This window comes from Trifolium pratense, linkage group LG7 (genome assembly GCF_020283565.1).
Source record: "Trifolium pratense cultivar HEN17-A07 linkage group LG7, ARS_RC_1.1, whole genome shotgun sequence".
Lineage (NCBI taxonomy): Eukaryota > Viridiplantae > Streptophyta > Magnoliopsida > Fabales > Fabaceae > Trifolium > Trifolium pratense.
Window position 1 is genome coordinate 837491 of NC_060065.1, and position 22657 is coordinate 860147.

The 22657-nt window shown below is 32.4% G+C and overlaps 2 protein-coding genes across 3 annotated transcripts; one reads left to right on the forward strand and one right to left on the reverse strand.

Moving 5' to 3' along the window:
- Positions 1 to 911: 911 nt before the first annotated feature.
- Positions 912 to 2058, reverse strand: LOC123899224 (glycine-rich RNA-binding protein-like). Of its 2 annotated transcripts, none has more exons than XM_045950299.1 (2): positions 1839 to 2058; positions 912 to 1568 (listed from the first exon to the last, which is right to left on the reverse strand). In XM_045950299.1, the coding sequence occupies exons 1-2, from the start codon at positions 1944 to 1946 to the stop codon at positions 1104 to 1106; spliced, it is 573 nt and encodes a 190-aa protein (XP_045806255.1). In that variant the 5' UTR covers positions 1947 to 2058; the 3' UTR covers positions 912 to 1103. The 2 variants fall into 2 exon arrangements, with proteins under 2 accessions (XP_045806255.1, XP_045806256.1); XM_045950300.1 differs by having other exon boundaries at positions 1705 to 1840.
- Positions 2059 to 15061: 13003 nt separating this feature from the next.
- LOC123899225 (probable LRR receptor-like serine/threonine-protein kinase At2g16250) lies at positions 15062 to 21130 on the forward strand. Its single transcript, XM_045950301.1, has 5 exons — positions 15062 to 15564; positions 15715 to 17713; positions 18222 to 18350; positions 18917 to 18939; positions 19954 to 21130. The coding sequence occupies exons 2-5, from the start codon at positions 15771 to 15773 to the stop codon at positions 20535 to 20537; spliced, it is 2679 nt and encodes an 892-aa protein (XP_045806257.1). The 5' UTR covers positions 15062 to 15564; positions 15715 to 15770; the 3' UTR covers positions 20538 to 21130.
- The last annotated feature ends 1527 nt before the right edge of the window (positions 21131 to 22657 follow it).

Here is a 22657-nt window from a genome sequence, read left to right on the forward strand (position 1 = left end):
TATAAAAGTAACATTTCTAATCAAGTGATTGGACTATTATTTAATGAACTCCACTTAACTACTGTATATCCAAATTTTCAAGACTTATTTCTCCTTAGAATCGAAGGTTAAAATGTATATGCTCGATCTCTGCAAAATCATGAAAAATCAGACAGTTTATTGGGATTCAAATTTATGGATCTTGTTGCAGTGTAGTCGTTCTAAAAAATATTCTACTAGTAAATAGAAGGTGATCTGGTCGTGTAATACATACAATGATCTGGTCGTGTAATAGTATAAATCATATGTGATTAAAAACGCAATTTTCAATCTAAATAATTTCATCTACGATTAACAGATGAGATTGAAAAATGCATGTTACCACATGTTTTAATTACAATAGTAAATTATGGTCGCAGTAAGCAAATCTTGGCAATATCCAAAGTGCAGATTGGAGTTATGGTTTTACTTGTACATACCGCTTCCTTCAATTTCCATAAGAAGGTTGACATCAATTACATTATTTGCGTCTAATTGAACTCCTCTTTATTTACTTTTTACTTTCAAACAAACTAATCAAACGCTTGCTGAAGTAGTCAAATTTAGCATGTGTCTCTAAACAATATTGTATTGTATGATAAGTAATTATCCCAATTTCACCCAATAAAATCTAAATCATTTAAAATTACGTAAAGTAATGGGTTCTATTGAAATAGATTCCTATTAACCTTGTAACAAAAAAAGATTCCTATTAACTTCAAAGTAAAAAACAACAAACTGTGTTTGATAAGTCAATTCTCATATCAAAATAAAAAAGCAAATTCATCATGTTAATTTACTTAGAATAGTTAATTCCTTGGCTAGAGTAAAGATTCGTGTAAGCGATAAAAATAGTATAGTACGGAAAACAAAAACGGTAAGTAAGCAGAGTATAGTAAACTAAACTGTTTCTGACTATTCTTTGATGAACTGTTTATATCAGTACACAACTTCAGAGGTCAAAAACCACAACCACATGACAAAACATAACAGATACTAGAACCACAAAGAACATTTCAATCAAAGTCACAACACATAATTCAGAACAAGATCATTCAATTTAAATAACTAAAATACTAAATCAACTAACTCCTCCAGTTTCCACCATCAGAACCACCACCACCACCACCTCTTGAGTATCTGGAACCACCATCTCCATAACCACCACCACCTCCTCCTCCTTCACGACGGCCACCACCATATCCTCCACCTCCACCACCATATCCACCTCCTCCTCCACCATATCCACCTCCTCCTCCTTCACGACGACCACCATAACCTCCACCTCCTCCACCACGGTTGTAACCTCCACCGCCTCCTCCACTATAACCTCCACCACCACCACTATAACCTCCACCACCGCCACCACGGTATCCACCTCCTCCACCACCGCCTCCACTTCCACGGTTTTGAGCCTCGTTCACAGTGATGTTACGTCCATCAAGATCCTGACCGTTCATCCCTTCAATCGCATCTTTCATCGATTGCTCAGACGCGAACGTGACAAATCCAAATCCTCTCGATCTTCCAGTTTCACGATCGGTAATAACCTGAACAACAACAATAACAACAAAGAAAAACACATAACCGAATCAGATCTAGCTAAATTTCACATAAAATATCAAAAAAAAATTAATAGTAACCGATCGATCTTCGTCTTTGAATCAAAGATGAAGATGAACGTACCAATTTGAAGCGATTAATAACAGAATCATTATAGTAACATAGATCAAGTAACGCAAAACAGATCAGAGAGTAACAAAAGATTGCGAAAATCCAAATCCGATTGGTGTCAGATCCGATCTCAGCAACAAACGGACCTTCGATTCGACGATTTCGCCAAACGTTGAAAAGGCTTTCTCGAGAGCGACACTGTCAGTGGCCCAGGCAAGTCCACCAACAAAGCATCGGTATTCAACTTCTGCCATTGAAATTGGGAATGGAACAAACCCTAGGGATAGGGTTAAATTGGGAATTTAAGAAAAAAAAAGGAGGATTAACTAGAATCCACCTTGAAGTGAGAGCACGAAGAAAAATAGCTACCCCTATTGTTCTTATATAGTGGAGATATTTTTAACTACAGTTAAGCTACACCCGTTAACGGGCCTTATAAGCCGTTGGATCTAAACCAGGGTTCAAAATAGATTCATGTAGACCGTCGATTGAGGCCGTCAGTGGTAACCTAACCAATCAGTGAAATACGAGTACCAAGCTTCTTTTTTTTTTTAAATTGCTTCAAAAAATAAATTGAATAAATAAATTCCAGATCTTTTATTTTCATGATTTTTTTTAGGTGTTTATTTTGATTTTTGTAATTTTTTTAGTTTTTTTTTTAAGCCGTAATTTTTTAGTTTTTAGTACAAAACTACTATTATTAGTTTATTACTTTCGTTTCAAATTATATATTTTTTTTATCTATTCTATGCAAATTAAAAAATATATAATCAATTTATTTTTTTATAAACATGAACGGTAGAATTCAAAAAGAACTAAAAGACAATCACCTTAAAGATAGTGATCCTTGGTACATCATTTAATAATATAATGTCTCTATTCTCATCCGAGCAATCAACATGCCAAATATTTCACATAATTAGACAAAAAATATATATAATTATTTGTCATTAATGGTGTTTTAGACTAGGTTATGCATCTTGTCATTTGGAATAAAATCACGCAACCATGCAAATATGGGGGTCTAGGTGTGAGAAGTGTTAAAACTCAAAATGTAGCTCTTTTTGACAAATTTATTTAGGAAATTCTCCAATCTCCGGTAAATTATGGGTCAAAATCTTCTAAGATATTTATTTGAAGGGACAATTCCCTTTTAATATCAAGGTTGTGTGTGGCCCTTTGTAGCGATTCGAGATACTGCGGTGAAAATCTAAGATGTATGGACCGATGGTGAGTAGAACTTGAACAGCTTATACATTAATGCTATTAAATCAAAGATAGTATGTTATTAACGCTATTACTACGACTCAGCCACGTTTGGTGATGAATCCCCCCTGATGTATGGACTTGGGATAATTCGCTTCGGGTGTGTACACAGTCAAGGATGCTTATAATTGGCTCTCAAATCCTACACCTCTGCTAGACCACTCTAGCTGGCAGTGGATTTGGCGGCTTGAGCTCCCGACGAACATCCAATTCTTTATTTGGCAAGCTATCCATATGTCTATACCAACTTGAGCGGTGTTTCATCATAGACGGGTTTGTGCTACAGACATTTGTCCGAGTTGTACATCAGCTCCAGAGAGTATTAAGCATTGCTTATTCACTTGTAATGACGCGGCTAGTGTTTGGCGAGCTTATGGTTTACATGTTTTCCCCAACTCTTCTCATGGTGTGGACAATTTCACTTGGTACAAGAAGCAAAGCATGGAACATGGAAAGATCTTCTTTATCACTATGTGGGTGAACTGGTGCGCAAGAAATGAGTTCACTTTTTGGGAGCTTGTTGGGTTCTTTAAACTCCGCGGGTTATGGTGGTCTTCTGCGAAATCACAACGGTGATTTATATTAGGATTTTACGGTACATTGTCGATTAACAGCATTCTATTCGTTGAAATAATGCGGTGCTTCATGGTCTAAAAATTTGTTGGGAGAAGGGTTACAGGAGGATTAATTGCTTATCTGATTCGCTTCAGGCAGTTAATCTTATACTCTGTGGGGTCTCTCCTCATCACTGGTTTGCTAATGAGATTTTGAGTATTCGGCAGCTTATTACTCGTGACTGGGAGGTGGTTCTCTCTCATACCATTTGGTTATGACAACAACGCCTCCGAGAACTTTGACTAGGCCTCTTTTTGAAGATGCTAATGGTTAGTTTTCACCGGGGAGTAGTCTCTCTTGGTGCTCTTTTGTTTTCCTTTTCTTTTTCTCTACTTGTAACTAAAGAAAAAAAAGACTAGGTTAAAAGTCTATAACAATTGCTCAACTATTAGTACTAATTTAGTCCAACATGTTGTCGTTCTTTTCAATATAATTTGAAATTATTCATTCAACGCATATGTATCATTGGATAAATCGCAATGTTTCCCTGTACGCCATGTTTTATACTGCGGAGACAGTTATATCAAGGTATAATTGCTTCGTATATAGGTCATGTGTAGGGTTTGATCTAGAGAAAGAAATGTAATTTTTTTTACTATTATAAACAAAAAATAACTTTTTAGGTTAATTAAAAAATTAATGAATTTGGTCTGGATTGATCCGTTCATCAAGTTTTCAATGATTTAAAAAATGATTTTTTTTCTTCTTATAATTGTGACAAGATGAAACATCATAGGTCAAACGAATATAACAATAATATATCAAATATATGTTGCAATGTACTCTGATTTTCAATAAACCAAAAAAAAAATATTAATAGAAATTTATCACAATTACAGTAAAAAATTGAAAAGGAAATTAATCAAATTTTACCGTAAAAATACAACCGAAAAAAAAAAACAAATTATGCATAAAAATTCGTGGGATGACCAAGCAATAAAAAAAGGACATCGGCATATTTTTAAGACCTTCATAAATATTTAGTCAAAAAGACCTTCATAAATATCTGCATGCTGACGTCTTTATACAAAGGGTTTTTCATTAGAAAAATAGTTTTATTTTCAAGAGACAATAATAAATTAAGACATCAAAGTTATTTTTGGAATTAAACATGATATTTTAGAATTTTTAATTAGAAAAATAGTTCTCCTTGGTCTGTGTATTTTTGTCAAACTGTTCTCTTATATAGGACCGAAGAGAGTATTATGGATAATCCGTTGGTCGATTGATGCCATGGATCATACTATCTACCAATTGTTTGTCAATTACACTTGTAAGCTTGTTGGTTCCTGCCATGGATTGCTCTGTTTAGTTTTTTATCCTCTCAAGGAAAAGCATCGGTATACAGAGTTTTTTCTCCGTTTCTATAACCCAACCACAAGGTCATTGTCGAAAAAACTTGTCTATTTTCGCCCTCCAGGCACCGGCATATTTACCAAATTCTCATTTGGTTATGATGGTTTAACTGCCAAATATAAAGTTGTAGCCTACCGTCTTGGGAAGGTTAGAGTTTTCACTTTGGGCGACGATGATGATGATAATAATAATAATAATAATAATAATAATAATAATAATAATAATAATAATAATAATAATAGTTGGAGAAGTATTCCAAGTTTTCCTAAGGCTCCTTATGAGAGTTTTGTTGGTATCTATTTGAGTAATAGTCTTAACCGGCTTTCCCTTTCCAACCATACAGGTGCTTATCGCCCGAAGGATTTTACTATTGACCAATTTGTGATTATCTCACTTGATTTGGGAATGGAGACATACATGGAGTTTCGCCCCCGGCGGGGTTTTGATGAAGTCCCACTTTTTATGCCTAAGATTTCTTTGTTGACAGATTGTCTTTGTTTTTCTTACTACTCCAATGAAAATGATTTTGTTATATGGAAAATGAGAGAATTTGGAGTACAAGACTCTTGGATTAAATTGTTTAAATTTAGCTATCAAGACCCAAAGGATGACCATAAGCGTGACCTCTTTGAGAGTGATATAATAGCAGAGAAAATAAAGTAGAGAAAACTGGAATCTGTAGCATAATGTTTTGGTACCGTGGCAAGCATTATGTTGAAAGCTTGGTTTCAACTTGTTGAAAAAAAGTAGGTTAGTAGGTTCTCTTATCATATATATTACATTTGAGACATCAAGTACAATATTTAAACAATAACAATAGTAACACATACATTGAGATTAAGTGGTTAATAAGAGCTCACATTATGATAAATTGTTTGGGATAACCCGACTAGAACAAATTTTTATCATACTTTACTTATACGCGGCACTCTTGATTAACGGGGGGCTTATCATGAGTAATTATAGTATAAAATCTTTATTTTCATTGGAAATTTAAATAACAAAATATAAAATTTCACATATGAAATACATAAGTAAAAGTAATAACTTCATTTGTTTATTTTCTTGAGTATGTCGATGTTACCCACATATTTTCTTGTGTATTTTCTTCATTTGTTTATTTTTTTTGTGTTCTTCAAACTCAAAACGCTACTGAAAGTGATAATAGGATTTGGATCGAATCATCTATAATTTTTTAGTTTTTGGCCCAAAGGCCCAAATCCAGTAAATTGTGCGGTTTGTTTCAAAAAATAAAATGACCTCCCCTCAAAACTAAGTAGTACTTGATTTACATAGTAGGGCTCGTCTTGATTGACTTATTTTTGAGCTTATGCGAAATATTTTACGTAAATAAATAAGCTTTTATGTGTTATTATAAATTTTTTAGATAGTTTATGAAAAAACATTTTATAAAGATGCCATTTTTATTGGTAAATAATTAAGAATTAATGTAAAAATTTATTTATTTGCATAATATATTATCATAAGCTCAAAAATAAGGAAAATTCAAATGAGCATGTTAGGTAACATGGATAAGCTAACTTATAGCTAGTTAGATTAGCTTATAAGATTATTTGATAAAATAAAATGTGCTTGAAAAAAAAAATTCTTTCGGAGTTATAGTTTTTTTTAAGATGTTATTCAATGTAACACTTATAGCTTTTTACCATTATTCTAATGTTAACTTTATTATTTTAATTTAAATATTTCTTTATTTTAATTTAAAATAAAATGATCACTCACTTAATTAAAATGATAACATACTTTCGTGTCGGTTTCTACTGACAACAATTATATTTATCGTACACTTTAATTTTATTCTACTAATTTTTCAGCTATCATATAGTTTAATTTTACTAACCATAGAGCTTAAATGATTTGAAAAAAAAGAAACGAAAATGAATCATAATTTTACTAGTATTTGTGTTGTGTTGTCAACTAGACGAACTCATCAACCCCCCTCTATGTGTGAGATGAGAGAGTTATGGATAAACACGTTAAATTAAAGTTTAAAAGTCAAGGTTATAGGTGTTGACTATTGAATTGAATCCTTTCAACTAGCTGTATTTGACCTACAAATTTATCTTGATACAAGTTGAATTTCAGCATTCAATAAATGGCTGCGCATTACTCCGTCTCAAATTGAGTAACACAGTTGATTATTTTATGCATGTCGATGCATAAATTTGACGATTAATATTTTTTAATTATATTATAGTTAAAATTATGAAAATTTGATATTTTTAAAATACTCATCGAGACGAATCAAACATCTTATATGCTAATATTTATTTTTATTTATTAGTAAAAAAATATGATCAAAACAATATGTGACGGAGGGAGTAATACATTTTTCATTTGTTTGGTAAAAATAAGCTATAAGTTAGCTGATAGCTTATAGCTGAAAAGTTAGTTGAATAAAATTAAAGTGTTTGGCAAATTTAGCTGTTGTAAGTTTAAAATTACATAAAAGTACATGATTAGTGTGTAATTTTTTTTCTTCTTCTTCTTTTGGTAAGTGTGAGTGGGTAGTTATTATAATTTTTTAAAAAATAAAAATAAAACTAATAAGGATAAACATGAAATAAAATGTAAAAAATTATAAGCTATAAGTTCATACGCTACTTGAAATAACATATAAAAAAACACTATAAACTAATTAGAGAAACTCGTTAGCAAACACTTCGAAGCTGTAACATTTGTCTAAAAAAACTCTTGCATTTGACTATGATTATTTAAAACCGGTGTGACGGAAACAATTTTATTGCTTAGGCTTTGCTCTTTTATTTATGTCATCAAAATTTAAAATCATATCAACCCTACTCTACAGAACGAATTCAATTTTAGTCAATATTATAATTCCTCAAGCAATAATTAACACTCATTATTTTACAATAGAGTTTCTTTTTTCTTGGTCAGGAAATAGAGTTTCTATTCTGTGCTTGTTATAGTACATGTATACTTCCAAGTTACACATAAAACGCTTTAATCATTCAAAGAAAACAAATTATTACCCACTTAGCATAGATCACGTGCGATTATTTCATATCATGACTTGTGTAATTTTTTGGCTTTTGGAGTGAAAAGCAAAGCAATGGCAAACTTTGTTTTTTTACGAATCCATGATTATCATTGCAATGAGTCAATCATGTTTTATTTGGATGAAGCACAAATGGAGATACCCTTTTAAATTAATTTAGTGTATAAACGATTAAAATTAAGAACTTCTAATATCCTTGTACGTACACAAGACAAGTTTCTTTAATTACGTGTCTCATACTATTTCATGTCTTTGTTTCAAATGATACAATTATGGCTTGAAGTGGTAAGATGGACTTTGTTAAAAAGGAGTGGTGAGATGGACGCTTTAGTTTCTTGTAACAGTGTTGCACAATTGATGGTTTTGATATTCATCTTTTATAGTGGCCAAATGTTTGTGTTCCCTCCAATGTGAAGATAGTTTCCCTTTTATTTTGGCTATATGAATGTTAGATCGTGAACATGAGAAGGTTAAAACAAATATATAAATGAGTTGAATTTGTGTCGATTATGTGACTTTGCAGATAGCTATACAACATAGAGTTTGAAAATTTTGAAGGCCCAATATTTTCATATAGTTACCTAAAAAAATGGCAATGGGAAAAGAAATCATATCTTCGACGTTGACTATTCCCATCTTTAAATTTTTGATACTCCATTTGATAAAAATAGTAACATATTTGGAAACAAAGAAAATATTAAAAGAATTTGCTAAAATAAAAAGCAATCTAAAAAATAAAAATAAAAAACTTTTCAAAAAGCAAACAAGTCTCTCAATTTTCTCTTCTATTTCTTTTTGACATATTTTCCGGAGGATTTTGATTCCTTTCATCTAAATTATTCTGCATTCGATAGTCGACGCGACCATTAGTGGTCATTCTATCAAATATTAGATGAGATTTAAATTTTAACTTGATATTTTAAAATATAAAATAAAAGTAGAAGTATTTTTTAAACCGTCCAATTAAAATTGAAAAATATTAACACCCCTACCGCATGAATGTGAAAAAATCCTTAATGAATCCAATTTCTTTTCCAACACGGTTTTTTTGTTCGAAAGAAATAAAAATATTCAAATATACACCAATTACTACGGAGTTTACAATCTCCATTTTTATGTTATTTTTAGTAAAAAAACATAAACATCATAGGATTATATAATTCGTAGGTAGTTATTCTTTACATTTAATATATAATTCAAAGTTGAAAATTGAAATTATTAATAAGTTGGAAACTTCACGTTGTACACAATAGAACTTAGCAAAGAGTTTAGCGATGCAGATGTCTATATAATATTAGTAGTTTGAAAGCTAAAAGTTTGTTGTTAGGAAAATGACTTTTGCCGCAGACATTCTGGCAGAGAAAGCAAAGTGGTACACCTTACCTTGACATTGAATAAGGGCGTGTTTGATGTCACTAATTTAAAACCCTCTCATAATTTAACATGTTCAATTATTTGGTAATTAGATCCATTCAAAATTTTATTTGTTTAGAACAGTATGTAGTTTTGGTAGACTATTCTAGTTGACATTGTAGATTAATGTATGAACCAGTCTACTACTTTTGGTCAAAAAAACAAAGTCTACTATTGTTCTTTTTACATTAATAAAAAGTCTATTAATTGACTATTTTTATGCTTATGTAAATTTTATGAATTCTTTGAAGATAACTTAAACTAGTACTCCCTCCGGTCCTTATTATAAGAAACACTTTATTATAACTATAAAATGTAATAAAAAACTGGAGGGAGGGAGTATTAGCAAAGAAGAATAAAAAACTGGTAGTTTATTATAACTATACATTTCTAAATTTATTATTTATACCCGAAATTTTCAATAGTTTAAAATGTAATTGTTGATTAAGCATTTCGACATATAGTTGCAATTTATTATTGATTTAAATATCATTTTATACATGCAATTGTTTTTATATATATAAATTTTTGTTTTTGGTCTTTGATATTTTATGTTAGTCCCAGGATATTAAATTGATCGATGTAATATTTATTTTAGTCCTTGTTTTAAAAGACTAAAATCTTAATAAAAATAAAAGACTAAAATCAAATATTGTATATTGTACGGGGCGATTTCTTAGAATCGCCGGTCAGACCAAATACACCATTACCATACGGGTCACGCCAATTAATCCAAGGAATTTGGGTCCATATCTCCCAATTTAAGAAGGGCCCAATGTCTTAGGCCGAGATATTCCATTAATGGATAGCTTCGAAGGATGGGTTTGGGGAAATTTTTTTTCCTACCCCAACAATCTTCCATCTACCCCAACATATTTTTAAAAATACCCTTTCTACCCTTATCAAATATTAGTATATTTTAATATTTTTTATTTTGTCGTTTTATTACTGTTCCGGTAGACTGTTCATACTCCAAAAAAACTGTTCCGGTAAGTTTTTATCTTTTTCGGTATGTTAAAGTTACCGGAACACTTTAAAAAAGTGTTCTGGTATGTAAAAACTATTAATGTTTACCGGAAAACTTAAATTTATGTTGTTCATCACCGGAAAACTTATATAACTTAATAGAATAAGTTTTCCGGTTTGTTAAATAAAGCTTGAGGCCTTTGCTTATGCTACTATTGGAATCTACACAGATTCTGCAATTCAATAAAAATGCATCAGACCAAACAAAAACCACTCAGACTTCCCTGAATGTTAATCAATCAACAGATATTGAACATAACCACTATGCCCTCATAGTTCAGTAAATTGTATCTACATTTGCAACAATAGAGCAATTGGGATTCTTTATTATTACTTGAATGGAATGAATAGTGTTATAAGCCATATGTAAACAAAAACCAAAGAATTTATACTAAAATAAACAAGAAAACATAAACAAGAATCCCAATTCACAGAAAAAGCTTACTTCATTAGTTTTCAATCTTGTTAAAACTTACAAATCAACAGATCTAGTAAACAAGTAAAATCAAAATTAAACATTATAAATAACAATCACTGTTCAAATTACACATTTAAACCATAACACAAGAAGAAAAGTGCTTCATCTTCTTTAACCTCCAAATCCATAGAGAGTTCTTCCTTGTCTCTTAAGAGCATAATCAAATATGGGGTTTTGTCATTTGATTTGAGATTGTAAATTTCCAATTGATCATCACTATAGCCATATGAATTTTTTTTCACCATTGAACAAACGAATCATTTCAATTCAAGTATCAATTTTATTTTACAATACAAATTATTGTCCAATCTATGTTAAAAGAATTAGAAATTTTTTCCGTGAAAAAAGGAGGTTATGTAATAGGAGAGAGAATGAAACATTAGCGATGGTAGACATGCATAGCCATGGATAAAGGCTCAAGCTTTGCTTAAATGAATTTTTTTTTGACACAATGCTTAAATGAAATTTAACAAACCGGAAAACTTATTCTATTAAGTTATATAAGTTTTCCGGTTAACAACATACATAAATTTAAGTTTTCCGGTAAACATTCATAGTTTTTACATATCGGAACATTTTTTTTAAAGTGTTCCGGTAACTTTTTTTTTTGTAGAGAGTGTTCCGGTAACTTTAACTAATAGAAAAAGAAAAAAAATTACCGGAACAGTTTTTTTGGGAGTCTGAACAGTCTACGGAACAGTTATAAAATGACAAAATAAAAAATATTAAAATATACTAATATTTTATAAGGGTAAAATGGGTATTTTTAAAAATATGTTGGGGTAGATGGAAGATTGTTGGGTAGGAAAAAAAAATTTCTGGGTTTGGACTTGATCATGGGAAAATGACAATGACAAGGTCTAAAAAAATAGGCCACATGGGGTACTTCCCCCGTTTCTGGCGCGATTCCCCGCTCCACTTTCTCTTCGAGTCTTTCTCGCCAAAACAAGTACAAGGGGGTCTATATACATGAAACCCTAGTGATATGAAAGATCATCACATTTTCTACATATTTACTAACTTATTCTTTGATTTAGATTCAGGACATTTTTTACTAAGTGTCCCTGTAAACTTTATACGTAAAAAACATACTAATTTCAATATTAATAAATTTTACAAGGACTAAAAAGTAATAATAATAAGAATTAACAACATGTGATATCATTTAAAGAATTAACAACAAAAATAATATTTAGAATAATTAAAACCAAAACTCTTTAATACTTGTAGATCATTATTTTAGGCATTTATTTTTTATTAAAAATAAAAAGAAAAGACCAGTAGTAGTAGTTGATTCTTTTGATTGAGCCACTTACTAATAAATAAGTACTATAGTACAAGTTTTGTCCAAAAATAAAAGAACAATATAGTACAACTGAATCGAAAATATGACTTGCCAAAAAAAATATTAGACTGCACTCCTTGCACGTGTTGTCACTGTTGACATAGCCAGTATTTTATAAAAGAATCGATCAAGTCATCAAGTTATAGCCTACCTATTTTATTTGGTTATGATTAAATTATATTGATTGCTCTCTTTCAATGATTTTACACAAGATAAGTTAGTGGTTGAAAATTGAAATGTTCGTATCAGTTGGAAAATAATTAGTATTCAAACATGTCTTTTCTTTAATATTGTTGAAACTTCATAAATCACATTTGTTTGACGAATACTATAGTGTGCCTCTAGTAGTAACATTTTTGAAAGATTGGAATGACAATTGAATCTAAGTTTGTCAAAAAAAAAAAAAAAGAATCTAAGTTTATTGGGCACCCAAAAAATATATGTAATGCGCGCATAGAGCAAATACTCTAGAGGCACACATTTTTTGTTGAGGTAATATGGTATGTAGTTTGCTAATTATAATACTCTAGTGGTTTAGTGTCCTAAATCTTTGATATTTACTGTAGTATGCTTTTTTATTTGACTAATACTATGATTTGTAATATTTATTAGAAAATTGATTCGAAAGATTTTGGATCATATTTTAATTATGTTGGGATATTCTTATGTTTTTTAAGAAGAAAATATATATATATATATATATATATATATATATATATATATATATATATATATATTTTTTACTTAAAAAAGAAAGAAAGAATATTTTGTGTTTAAGTGCATGTAATAGGCGTAGTACATGCATTTAGGTGTTCGGGGGACGATTACTAAAAGTGTTCTCCAAAAATATATATGAGTTTGAATACGAGTAATTTTTATAAACAATATGAAGTCAGACACTACTTGCTCAATTTTAAAATTTTGATCAAGGTATGCTTCATCCGTACATGTAATATGGACACCTCCAGTGCAAGGCATGCTTATTGCTTAAATGTAATGTCGACGCGGCAATATTTAAGGAGCAAAACTGTTTTCGGTGCGGGTATGTGTTTAAGAGATGACAAAGGAAAATTTCATCCGTGCTCAAACAACATGGAGTTATGGCAATCCACTTCCATACGAAGCAGTGATATGAGGATTGAAAGCGGCTAATTATTGGTTACAAAATTTAGGCTTTACTAATGTTGTTATAGAACTAGATTGCAAACTAGTGGTAGATGGCATTAGCGGTAAACTAAATCTACATACAAAATTTGGTGCTATGTTAGCTGTGTGCAAAATTTCTTTACGTTTATTACAAAACTTTAGGATAAGTTTTATCAGGAGACAAGCCAACAATGTTGCCCACTTGTTAGCAAGAGCGACGTTGTACTTTGCTAGTCGCCAAGATTTTGATTATATATATATATATATATATATACTCTTTTTTTTTTTTACCAAATTAAACATCAATATATACTCTTGCAACAAAAAAAAAAAAACCCCATTTTTTCTTTTACTAAAAAACTGATAAAAAGAAGAAAAACCCATTTATATTCATATTAATTTGTCTCGTAATATTATTGTTCTTTCAAATAATCTAGACTCTGGTCAAGATCCTTTTATTTAGAGAGACATATACACAAAAATAAATTAGTAGGACTCATGGAGTCGTATGGTTAAAAATAAATTTAAAAAGACTACGCACTCACTCAATTTTTTTTTACACATCTCACTCAATTTTTTTTTAAACAACTCACTCAATTTTATTTTTTTTGAGAAATAGAAAAATTACAACTCATAGGATTCCGACTTTGCAAAATCTATTCAAACTCCTAAAGGTAAAAGCTCATATATTTGCGTCTAAATAGACAAGTACTCCTATTTAGTAGAAGTAATTTAACAATTTTTTATTTAAAAAAAAAAGCAATTTAACAATTTTTGTTACTATATTATCGGGAAATGGATTCCTTGCAGTTATCATTTGATTGCAAGCTAATCACAGTCATCCATCTTTGAATCTGGACCCACCAAAATTTAATTTAAGGATGTGCAATGCAGCAGTTATTGATTGCGTGAAATCCTGATCCATATTCGGTATAAAATTTTAGCCGCCATATCTTAGTGATTAATTCTCTTAGAAAAACCCTTGAAACATGCAAATTGATTAATTTCCTCCCAATTAAATTCTTCTACACCAATAAAATCAGATATTTAACTTCTAACAACTTGCTTAAGTGACCTAAAATGGTTAATTTTTTATATGAATACTACAAGTTCAATCAATTAATTTATTGTTGGTAAAAAAAAAAGTTACTAAGAAGAAAGTACTCATTCCGTCTCAATTTGATTGACACAGTTAACTGCTGTGTACTATTCACACATGTTACTTTGACCTTATTTTGTCCACTAATAAACAGAAATAAATATTAACATATAAGATGTTGTATTGTTGTTTGATTCGTCTCGATAAATATTTTCAAAATATCAAATTTTTATAGTTTTTACTATTATATAATTAAAAATATTAATCTTCAAAGTTATTCATCGACATACGTAAAACAATCAATTGTGTCAATCAAATTGAGACGGAGGGGGAGTAATACTCCCTCCGATCCTTATTATAAGAAAAAATTTGTTTTTTAAATTTATAGAATGTTTGATGTATCTAGTTCATAAAATGATCTAAATATATCAAACATTCCATTAATTTAGAAAGTAAATTTTTTCTTGTAACAAGGCCGGAAGGAGTAGTAAGTAAAGAAGAAGAAAGAAAAAAGAGAGAGAGAAGATTTGGGAGAAAGTGGATTGTGAAATGGACCCTGATGTGGAGTAGGGGTAATAGTATACTATAGAGTATAGACAACACAATAACATAATAATAAAACAACCAACTTAACATTAACACAACACAACATAGTGAGAGAGAAGAAGAAGAAGAAGTAGTGAGTAGTAGTAGTAGTAAAGAAGTGCATGTGTGGGCTTAGCTGTACTTTGGCGGAATTACCGGTGCTTGCTTACCCGTATCAGTCTTTCACCCTTAATTCTCTCTCTCTCTCTCTCACTTTCAATATAGCCACCACCACCACCACCACTGCCACCACCATTTGACATAACCCATCATCAATATTAATATTATACTATATATTTTCTTTCTTTTTTTATTTTCTCCAAATTTAAATGTTTTCGTTTTTTCCCTCTGTCTTCCGTTTCGTCAACTCAATAACCAGGAAGGATTCAGAGTAGGTAGAAAAACAACAACACACAACAACAACATTTCTCATCAATCAAAACATTGCTTCCTCAATAAAATCAAACCACCCTTGTCTCTCTCTCTCTCTCTCTCTCATCCAGGTTAGACTTGTTAGCTTTTTTATTTTTTTTTTATTTTTTTTTTTGGGTTTATACTTTATACTAAAATGTTGAATAAATAAATTAAAGATTATGTGTTATTCTGTATAGTGTATCACTAAACATTACTCAATTGTGTCAATGGTTTTATAGGAACATGCTAAACTTTGGATCTTTGGGTCAGCGTTGATTGATTAATAATAATAATAATGGTGGCAGTGGCAGTGGATCGAAGATTCATATTTTGGTTTGGGTTATTGCTTATCTTTCTATGTTTTGAGGTAACATTTCAACAAATTCAGCCATTAAATTCAACTAAGGAACGAGAATCACTTCTTCAACTAAGGGCTTCTTTGGGTTTAAGAACCAAAGAATGGCCAAGAAAACCAGACCCTTGCTTAATCTGGGATGGTATTACATGTCAAAATGGTCGTGTTGTTGGGATCAATATATCTGGTTTTAGAAGAACAAGAATTGGTAGAAGAAACCCTCAATTTTCTGTTGATGCTTTGGTTAATTTCACTTTATTGCACACTTTTAATGCTTCCAATTTCTATCTTCCTGGTACTATTCCTGATTTCTTTGGTCTTAGGCTCAATTCGCTTCGAGTACTTGATCTTCGTTCGTGTTCTATTGTCAATGCTATTCCTAACACTATTGGGAATTTGACTAGTCTTACTGCTCTTTATCTTTCTGATAATAATCTTACTGGGACTGTTCCTGATAGTTTAGGTCAACTCTCCGCACTTTCGGTTCTTGATCTTTCCGGGAATTCTTTTACTGGAAGTATACCGGAATCTTTTGGTTTTCTTAAAAATCTTTCTTCCCTTGACTTGTCTGCCAATTTTTTTTCCGGGGCTATTCCTTCAGGTATAGGGACTCTTTCCAGGTTACAGTATTTGAACCTTTCTGGTAATGCCCTAAATTCTTTGCCTGCGAAGTTGGGAGGTCTAACTAGCTTGGTTGACCTTGATCTTAGTGAGAATTCTTTCTCAGGCGGCGTTTTTCCTGATTTGAGAGGGTTGGGGAACTTGAAGAGAATGATACTTGGAAACAGTATGCTCAATGGACAATTGCCGGCGGACTTGTTTACTGTTTCATTGCAGTTGCAGACCGTAGTTCTGAGGAAAAATAATTTGACTGGTTCTTTGCCTGATGAGTTGTGGTCTCTGCCGAGATTGACTTTCGTTGACGTGTCTTCCAATAGCTTCAGCGGTCTGCTTCCCAATTCTAGTTCCGATGCTGTCGGTTCTACTGTTGCAGTGCTCAATATTTCTCATAACAAGTTTTATGGAGGTCTCACACCTGTGCTCAGAAGGTTCCGTTTTGTTGATCTTTCAAACAATTATTACGAGGGTAAGGTTCTAGATTTCATGCATAACGTATCAATAGATAGTAACTGCCTACAGAATGCGACAAATCAGAAGTCAACGGTGGTATGTACGTCATTTTATGCTGATAGGGGCCTCACTTTTGACAATTATGGACGACCGAATACGACAAAAACCGCTGGGAAGAGTAATAAAACTAAAATTATATTGGCGGCAGTCTTGGGTGGACTGGGTTTACTTGCACTTTTGGTCTTGCTACTGGTACTGTTGCTTCTGTACACTCGTAAGAGGGGTAATTCAAGTCCAAGGGGAAATGGTGTGGGCCCTGCTCCTGCTGGAGCCAGTCCTCCGCCTCCTGGTGTATCGGTAAACCTTGCAAATGCAGGAGACTCGTTTACGTATCATCAGTTGCTTCAGGCAACAGGAGATTTCAATGATGCAAATCTTATAAAACATGGCCATACTGGGGATTTATTCAATGGTGTTTTAGAAAATGGGGTTCCTGTCGTCATCAAAAGGATCGACATGCGGTCAACGAAAAAGGATGCTTACCTATTGGAATTGGATTTTTTTAATAAGGTTTCTCATCAAAGATTTGTTCCCTTATTAGGTCATTGCTTAGAAAACGAGAACGAGAAGTTCCTGGTTTATAAATATATGCCGAAAGGGGACTTGTCTAATTGCTTATTCTTCAAAAACACCACATCAGAAGATGGTACTTTGCAGTCATTGGACTGGATAACTAGGTTAAAGATTGCTACTGGAGCAGCAGATGCCATATCGTATCTTCATCATGAATGTATTCCACCTATTGTTCACAGGTATTTTTTTATTTCCCTTGCTTTTTTATTTTACATTTTCCTTGTTTGTTTTGACAAGCCATTCCATTTTGACAACTGATACAATACCTGATTTATGAGGTTTTCAAACCTTCCTGTCGATGCATCCCCACACCCCCCCTCGATGTAACTTTATGAGGTTTTCAAACCTTCCTGTCGGTCCTCTTTATAATCATATGTTTGTTGATGTCATAAGTTTTGCTTCTTCAAAAAAAAAAGTTTGTTGATGTCCATAGTAGTTTAATAAGTGCGGCCAAAGGTTACTTTTCGAATATCGTTGTAACTAATTAAAAGATACTGTCATAAAGGCCGTATTTGTTTCTATATCATTAAGGTGGACGTGTATAACCGTATAAGAGATATCGTCGTTATTTTTGTGTGTGACTATCCACTTATTACTCGAACCATATCAAGTGTGATTGGAATGGGGAAGTGAGAAGTTTAACGAATATTAGTTCAAGCTTAATAATCATATCTTCTAATTTTGCAGAGATATTCAAGCGAGCAGTATACTTCTCGATGACAAGTATGAAGTTCGGTTAGGGAGTCTAAGTGAAGCCTGTGCTCAAGAAGGTGATACCCATCAAAGTAAAATCACCCGGTTTCTGCGACTGCCTCAGTAAGTACTCCGCTAACGTTATATTTAATGAATCCCATGAAAATTATATTCGAATTTTTATTCATTTTGCATGGACAACATTGTGCTTTACGCACGGGACTCAATCGTTAGGCTGTTTTTGGGAAAAATAAATTATCTACTGCTTTTAGAATTGTTTATATATTTTAGACACGTCATCTGGTCTGTTTGTATATGTGTGTTTTAAATAAGGAATGTCACACGTTCAGTTTTCGTAATCACTTATCGTTGATGACCTTTTCAACTTTGGATCTATGAAACACTTACATGGAAACAGACACGTCGACAGCGGTAAAAAATTTAATAAACTAATTTAATGTAATCACTTGTTTCGGTGTTGTGTCAGGCACTGACACGTGTCAGTTCTACGGAGCTTTGGATCTTATTTTTACCCTGCTCTTTTGTCTCATTTTGTTCCACTATTTCATTGCTTTGTGGTTCTCTGTATTATGAGTTTGACTAGCTTTACATGCCATATTTGCAAATGCATATTACTTATTTACTAAATAAACATGTTTCTAATTTCTCATATCTATTTTTATATGTAGGTCTTCTGAACAAGGCGCATCTGGTAAGTAGAAACTCAATTTATGTTTTCAGAGTGAATTCGCAGTCAGTTTTTTATGCCTTTGATTGATTGCTTGTCTGTATCATCCGCAATTCCGCACTTTCCTTCTTAAAAATATTTGGTGCATGCTTGGATTTGCTTGTTCTTAGGAAAAAAATTGCCCCCTCCCCCAAAAGCCGTGTCAGTTAAGATTTATAAGCTACTTCGAACAGAAAGTAAGCTAATCCATACACACCCTTGGTCTTTTGACGATACACACTCTTGGTTTTTTTACCATGGTGTGAGGGACTGAGAAATTCTCATCTATTCGTTGATATATAATTGTGTTTGGAGTTGGACCACCGCGTTGTGTTTGTGAATCCCTCAGTAGAAATGGGAATATCAGCGTCAGAAAAGGAGTGCTCTACTCTCTCCTTGTTGTTTCACGCGATAAATCTGTACTTTCAGAGAGGCAGTTGGAAGTTTTTCTGACTTTCTAGACTTATGAAATATTCCTCGACAGAAAAGGGTGTGTTTGTTTCAAATTATCTACACATTCCCGACATTATACATAATGTATATTCCCGCGTTTGCCATCGAGAAAAGGGTGCATAAAAGATAACCTGAAACAAAATGATTTCCACATGGGAGGGAGGGGTTGGGAAAATAGATTCCCATGAGGTGGAAACGAGTTCTGTTTGTAACTTTCGTGAATTCCTATAACTACCTCTACACCCCACTTCTATAAAAGATTCTTGGGAATGTCTTAACATTAAAACATTTAGAAAAGTTATTTCTGGAAATGAATTTTGATGACTTGAAACTAACGCCTTGTTGCAAGTGCGCTTGCTTGCAAGATTGAGTATTTCTACGAATAACTTGTATTAAATGATTGATCTGGTGGTTTATTTCATATGCTGGTAGTAATTGTATTTTCTGCTTGTCTGACTTGAAATATATCTTGAGCTAGGAAGAATATTTATTTCGATCTAATGTTACTCTTATTTTGACACAAATTTTTGTGTACTATGAAAACAGGTTCATCAACACCAATTTGCGCCTATGATGTTTATTGCTTTGGGAAAGTGTTACTTGAACTGGTGACTGGTAAGCTGGGAATTAGTGCATCCAGTGAGGGTGATTTAAAGGATTGGCTTGATCATATTCTCCCTTGCATTAGCATGTATGACAAGGAGCTTGTGACTAAAATCGTTGACCCGTCTATGGTTGTGGATGAGGATTTCTTAGAAGAAGTGTGGGCAATAGCCATTGTTGCCAGGTCTTGCCTAAACCCGAAACCTTCAAGACGACCTCCAATGAGATATGTTTTGAAGGCTTTAGAAAACCCTTTAAAAGTTGTAAGAGAAGAAAGTTCGAGTTCTGCACGGCTTAAAGCAACCTCTTCTCGAGGCTCTTGGAATGCTACATTGTTTGGTAGCTGGCGTCAGAGTTCGTCTGATGTAACCGCAGTCCCTACAGCTTCCGGTACAAAATTAGAAGGAGCTAGTAGTTTGAAGCTTTCAGCCACTAGTAGTTCATCCTCGCGGAGACGTCATTCAAATGAGATATGCCCTGAGCCATCATTTCGATTACATGATGTTGAGCGGCTGGAGCATGAATAAATAGAGGCTTAAATTTAAAACTTTTTTCTTCTTTTAGTTCACCAATACCCTTATGCTGCTCTTATTGGTGTCTGAGCTTTACTTAGGGTATTTTTGGAACTAAAAAGTGCTCATTGCACATTTCAGCAGACAAATTGGCACTAAAATTCCTTGAAACACATGATACCTTTCAAAGGGGAAACATTGTTTTTGTTTTCAGTGGTTTTGGACACAAACTTGTGGAGATATAGATGTAGAGTGGAGAGAAGACCAAATTGGCAACTGCTGTGGTAGATATGGATACCTCTTTGACTGCTTGTTTTGCACAGAGACAAGCTCCATTTTTTCACCTGTAATTGAATTTTTTTTTACCCTTTGTCCCGAGTCTTTTCGTGAGTGTACATTTTGGATTCGGCACCTCTAAAGTAAAGTAAGTAATCTCAACCATTAATGAGAAAATTAAGGGTTGATAAATTCAACATACTCATGATTTGTCATGTATGTACATGCCATATTGACCATTGATTTATTTATCAATAGTTGATATTACTTACTTTATACTTTAAATTGACTTACTCATTTTAAAGAAATAGATTCTTAAATTTAATGTGTAAGATATTATTCTTCATTCAAATCATAATTGATATTATTCATAAAAAGGGGTACAACTTCAACATCAAAATTTTGGAAAATGAAAGAGAAAAATTGTTTTACTGGTCCCTATGGCTCTCGCGAAAAATTTTAGAAAATGAAAGAGAAAAATTATTTTAGTTGGTTTTGTAAACTTCTTTCAGCCCCCGTTTTGTTTTGCTTTCAGATTCTATTGATGCGCGATTACCAACTTTAATGCAATTTCTTAACTTGATTTTAGTCGAAGCAACTCTCGATGGCTTGAGTTTGGCTGATTCTATGCAAAGTTACATGATTATTTTCCAGCTTAACCCTTCTTGCTGGATTTATTTTTGGGAAGAATACAATGACCTCCCTTGAGTTATTTTCTCGATTCGAAAATTATTATTTGCCTTTTCGGTTCCATTTCCATATCCTCTCTTCGACCATGGAAGCATCGCAAACCACATTATCGGGTGTCTTTTGCTCTTTACAGATGTGTTCTTTTGATTCATTTTGTATTTCTTTTGCTATCTCTTCCTAATTCCCATCGCAAGCTGATGCCTCCCATCCAATCCACTCACTTTTTTTGTGCAATCATATTTTATGTTATTGTGATGAAAGATGTTCATAGATGGCTCAGTCAAAACTAGAAAACCAAATAAATGGGATGTTAATCATTTTTATCTAGCATGTTCACATGGAAATAAGATATCTGCAACTTTTTTATGGAGTTTAATCTTCAATTGAAAGTCTCAACAATGATAAAAATAACAACGAAGATATGCAAAGCTTACAACGGACCAAATAGACGGTGTTAATTAATAAGGGATGTATTTGTGTATTTTAAAAGACTTCAGAGGAAAGTTAGCGTCTAATAAGTATAAAATTAAAGGGGATGTATGTATCATTTAAAGAGACCTCAGAAGATGTCGATGTAATTTTCCCTTTATTTTTCTATTTGTCACATGATTATAATCTATTCATGTCTCTTAGTTGGGGAAAAATAAAGTGGGCTCTGAAGGTAGTATTTTTAGTGGTTTTTTTTTTTTTGTTTATTTATATTGCTATACAAAAAACTTATTGTTAACTATTTTTTAAGGCTTGACTCTTATTTAACATCCTTTGCTTGGGAAGGGTTACGGGCATGCATGGAGGTTGGGATTTCGTCATTGGATTCTAAAATGATAGTGGACATGTTGGTCAAGAAAAAAGGTGGGTCTTTGAAAGGATGGAACTTATGCAAGAAAATTTAGAGACTTTTGCAATTGGGTTGTGCAGTTTCTATTTGTCTACATTTCGGGAGGCAAATTTATGTGTAGATACTCTCGCGAGTATTGGGTACGATTTAGGAGATACTATGATATTTTATGAGTTTTGTCCGACTCAAATTCGACATGTTTTTTATTTGGATACAGTCGGATCTACTTTGTCCAGACTAGTTTCTTTGTAATTCTTAATCCTCCATTTATATAAAAAAAATTATCAGTTATAAATTTTTGCTTGACACATAAATTATACAAATAATCTAA

What these genes read in the sequence shown, in the direction of transcription:
- LOC123899224 (XM_045950299.1), bottom strand. Translation starts at nt 1,946, where the DNA reads ATGGCAGAAGTTGAATACCGATGCTTTGTTGGTGGACTTGCCTGGGCC. An exon ending in GCGAAATCGTCGAATCGAAG is followed by an intron (nt 1,569 to 1,838) that starts GTCCGTTTGTTG and finishes GTTGTTGTTCAG; the next exon opens with GTTATTACCGATCGTGAAAC.
- LOC123899225 (XM_045950301.1), top strand. Translation starts at nt 15,771, where the DNA reads ATGGTGGCAGTGGCAGTGGATCGAAGATTCATATTTTGGTTTGGGTTA. An exon ending in ATTCCACCTATTGTTCACAG is followed by an intron (nt 17,714 to 18,221) that starts GTATTTTTTTAT and finishes CTAATTTTGCAG; the next exon opens with AGATATTCAAGCGAGCAGTA. An exon ending in TTCTGAACAAGGCGCATCTG is followed by an intron (nt 18,940 to 19,953) that starts GTAAGTAGAAAC and finishes CTATGAAAACAG; the next exon opens with GTTCATCAACACCAATTTGC.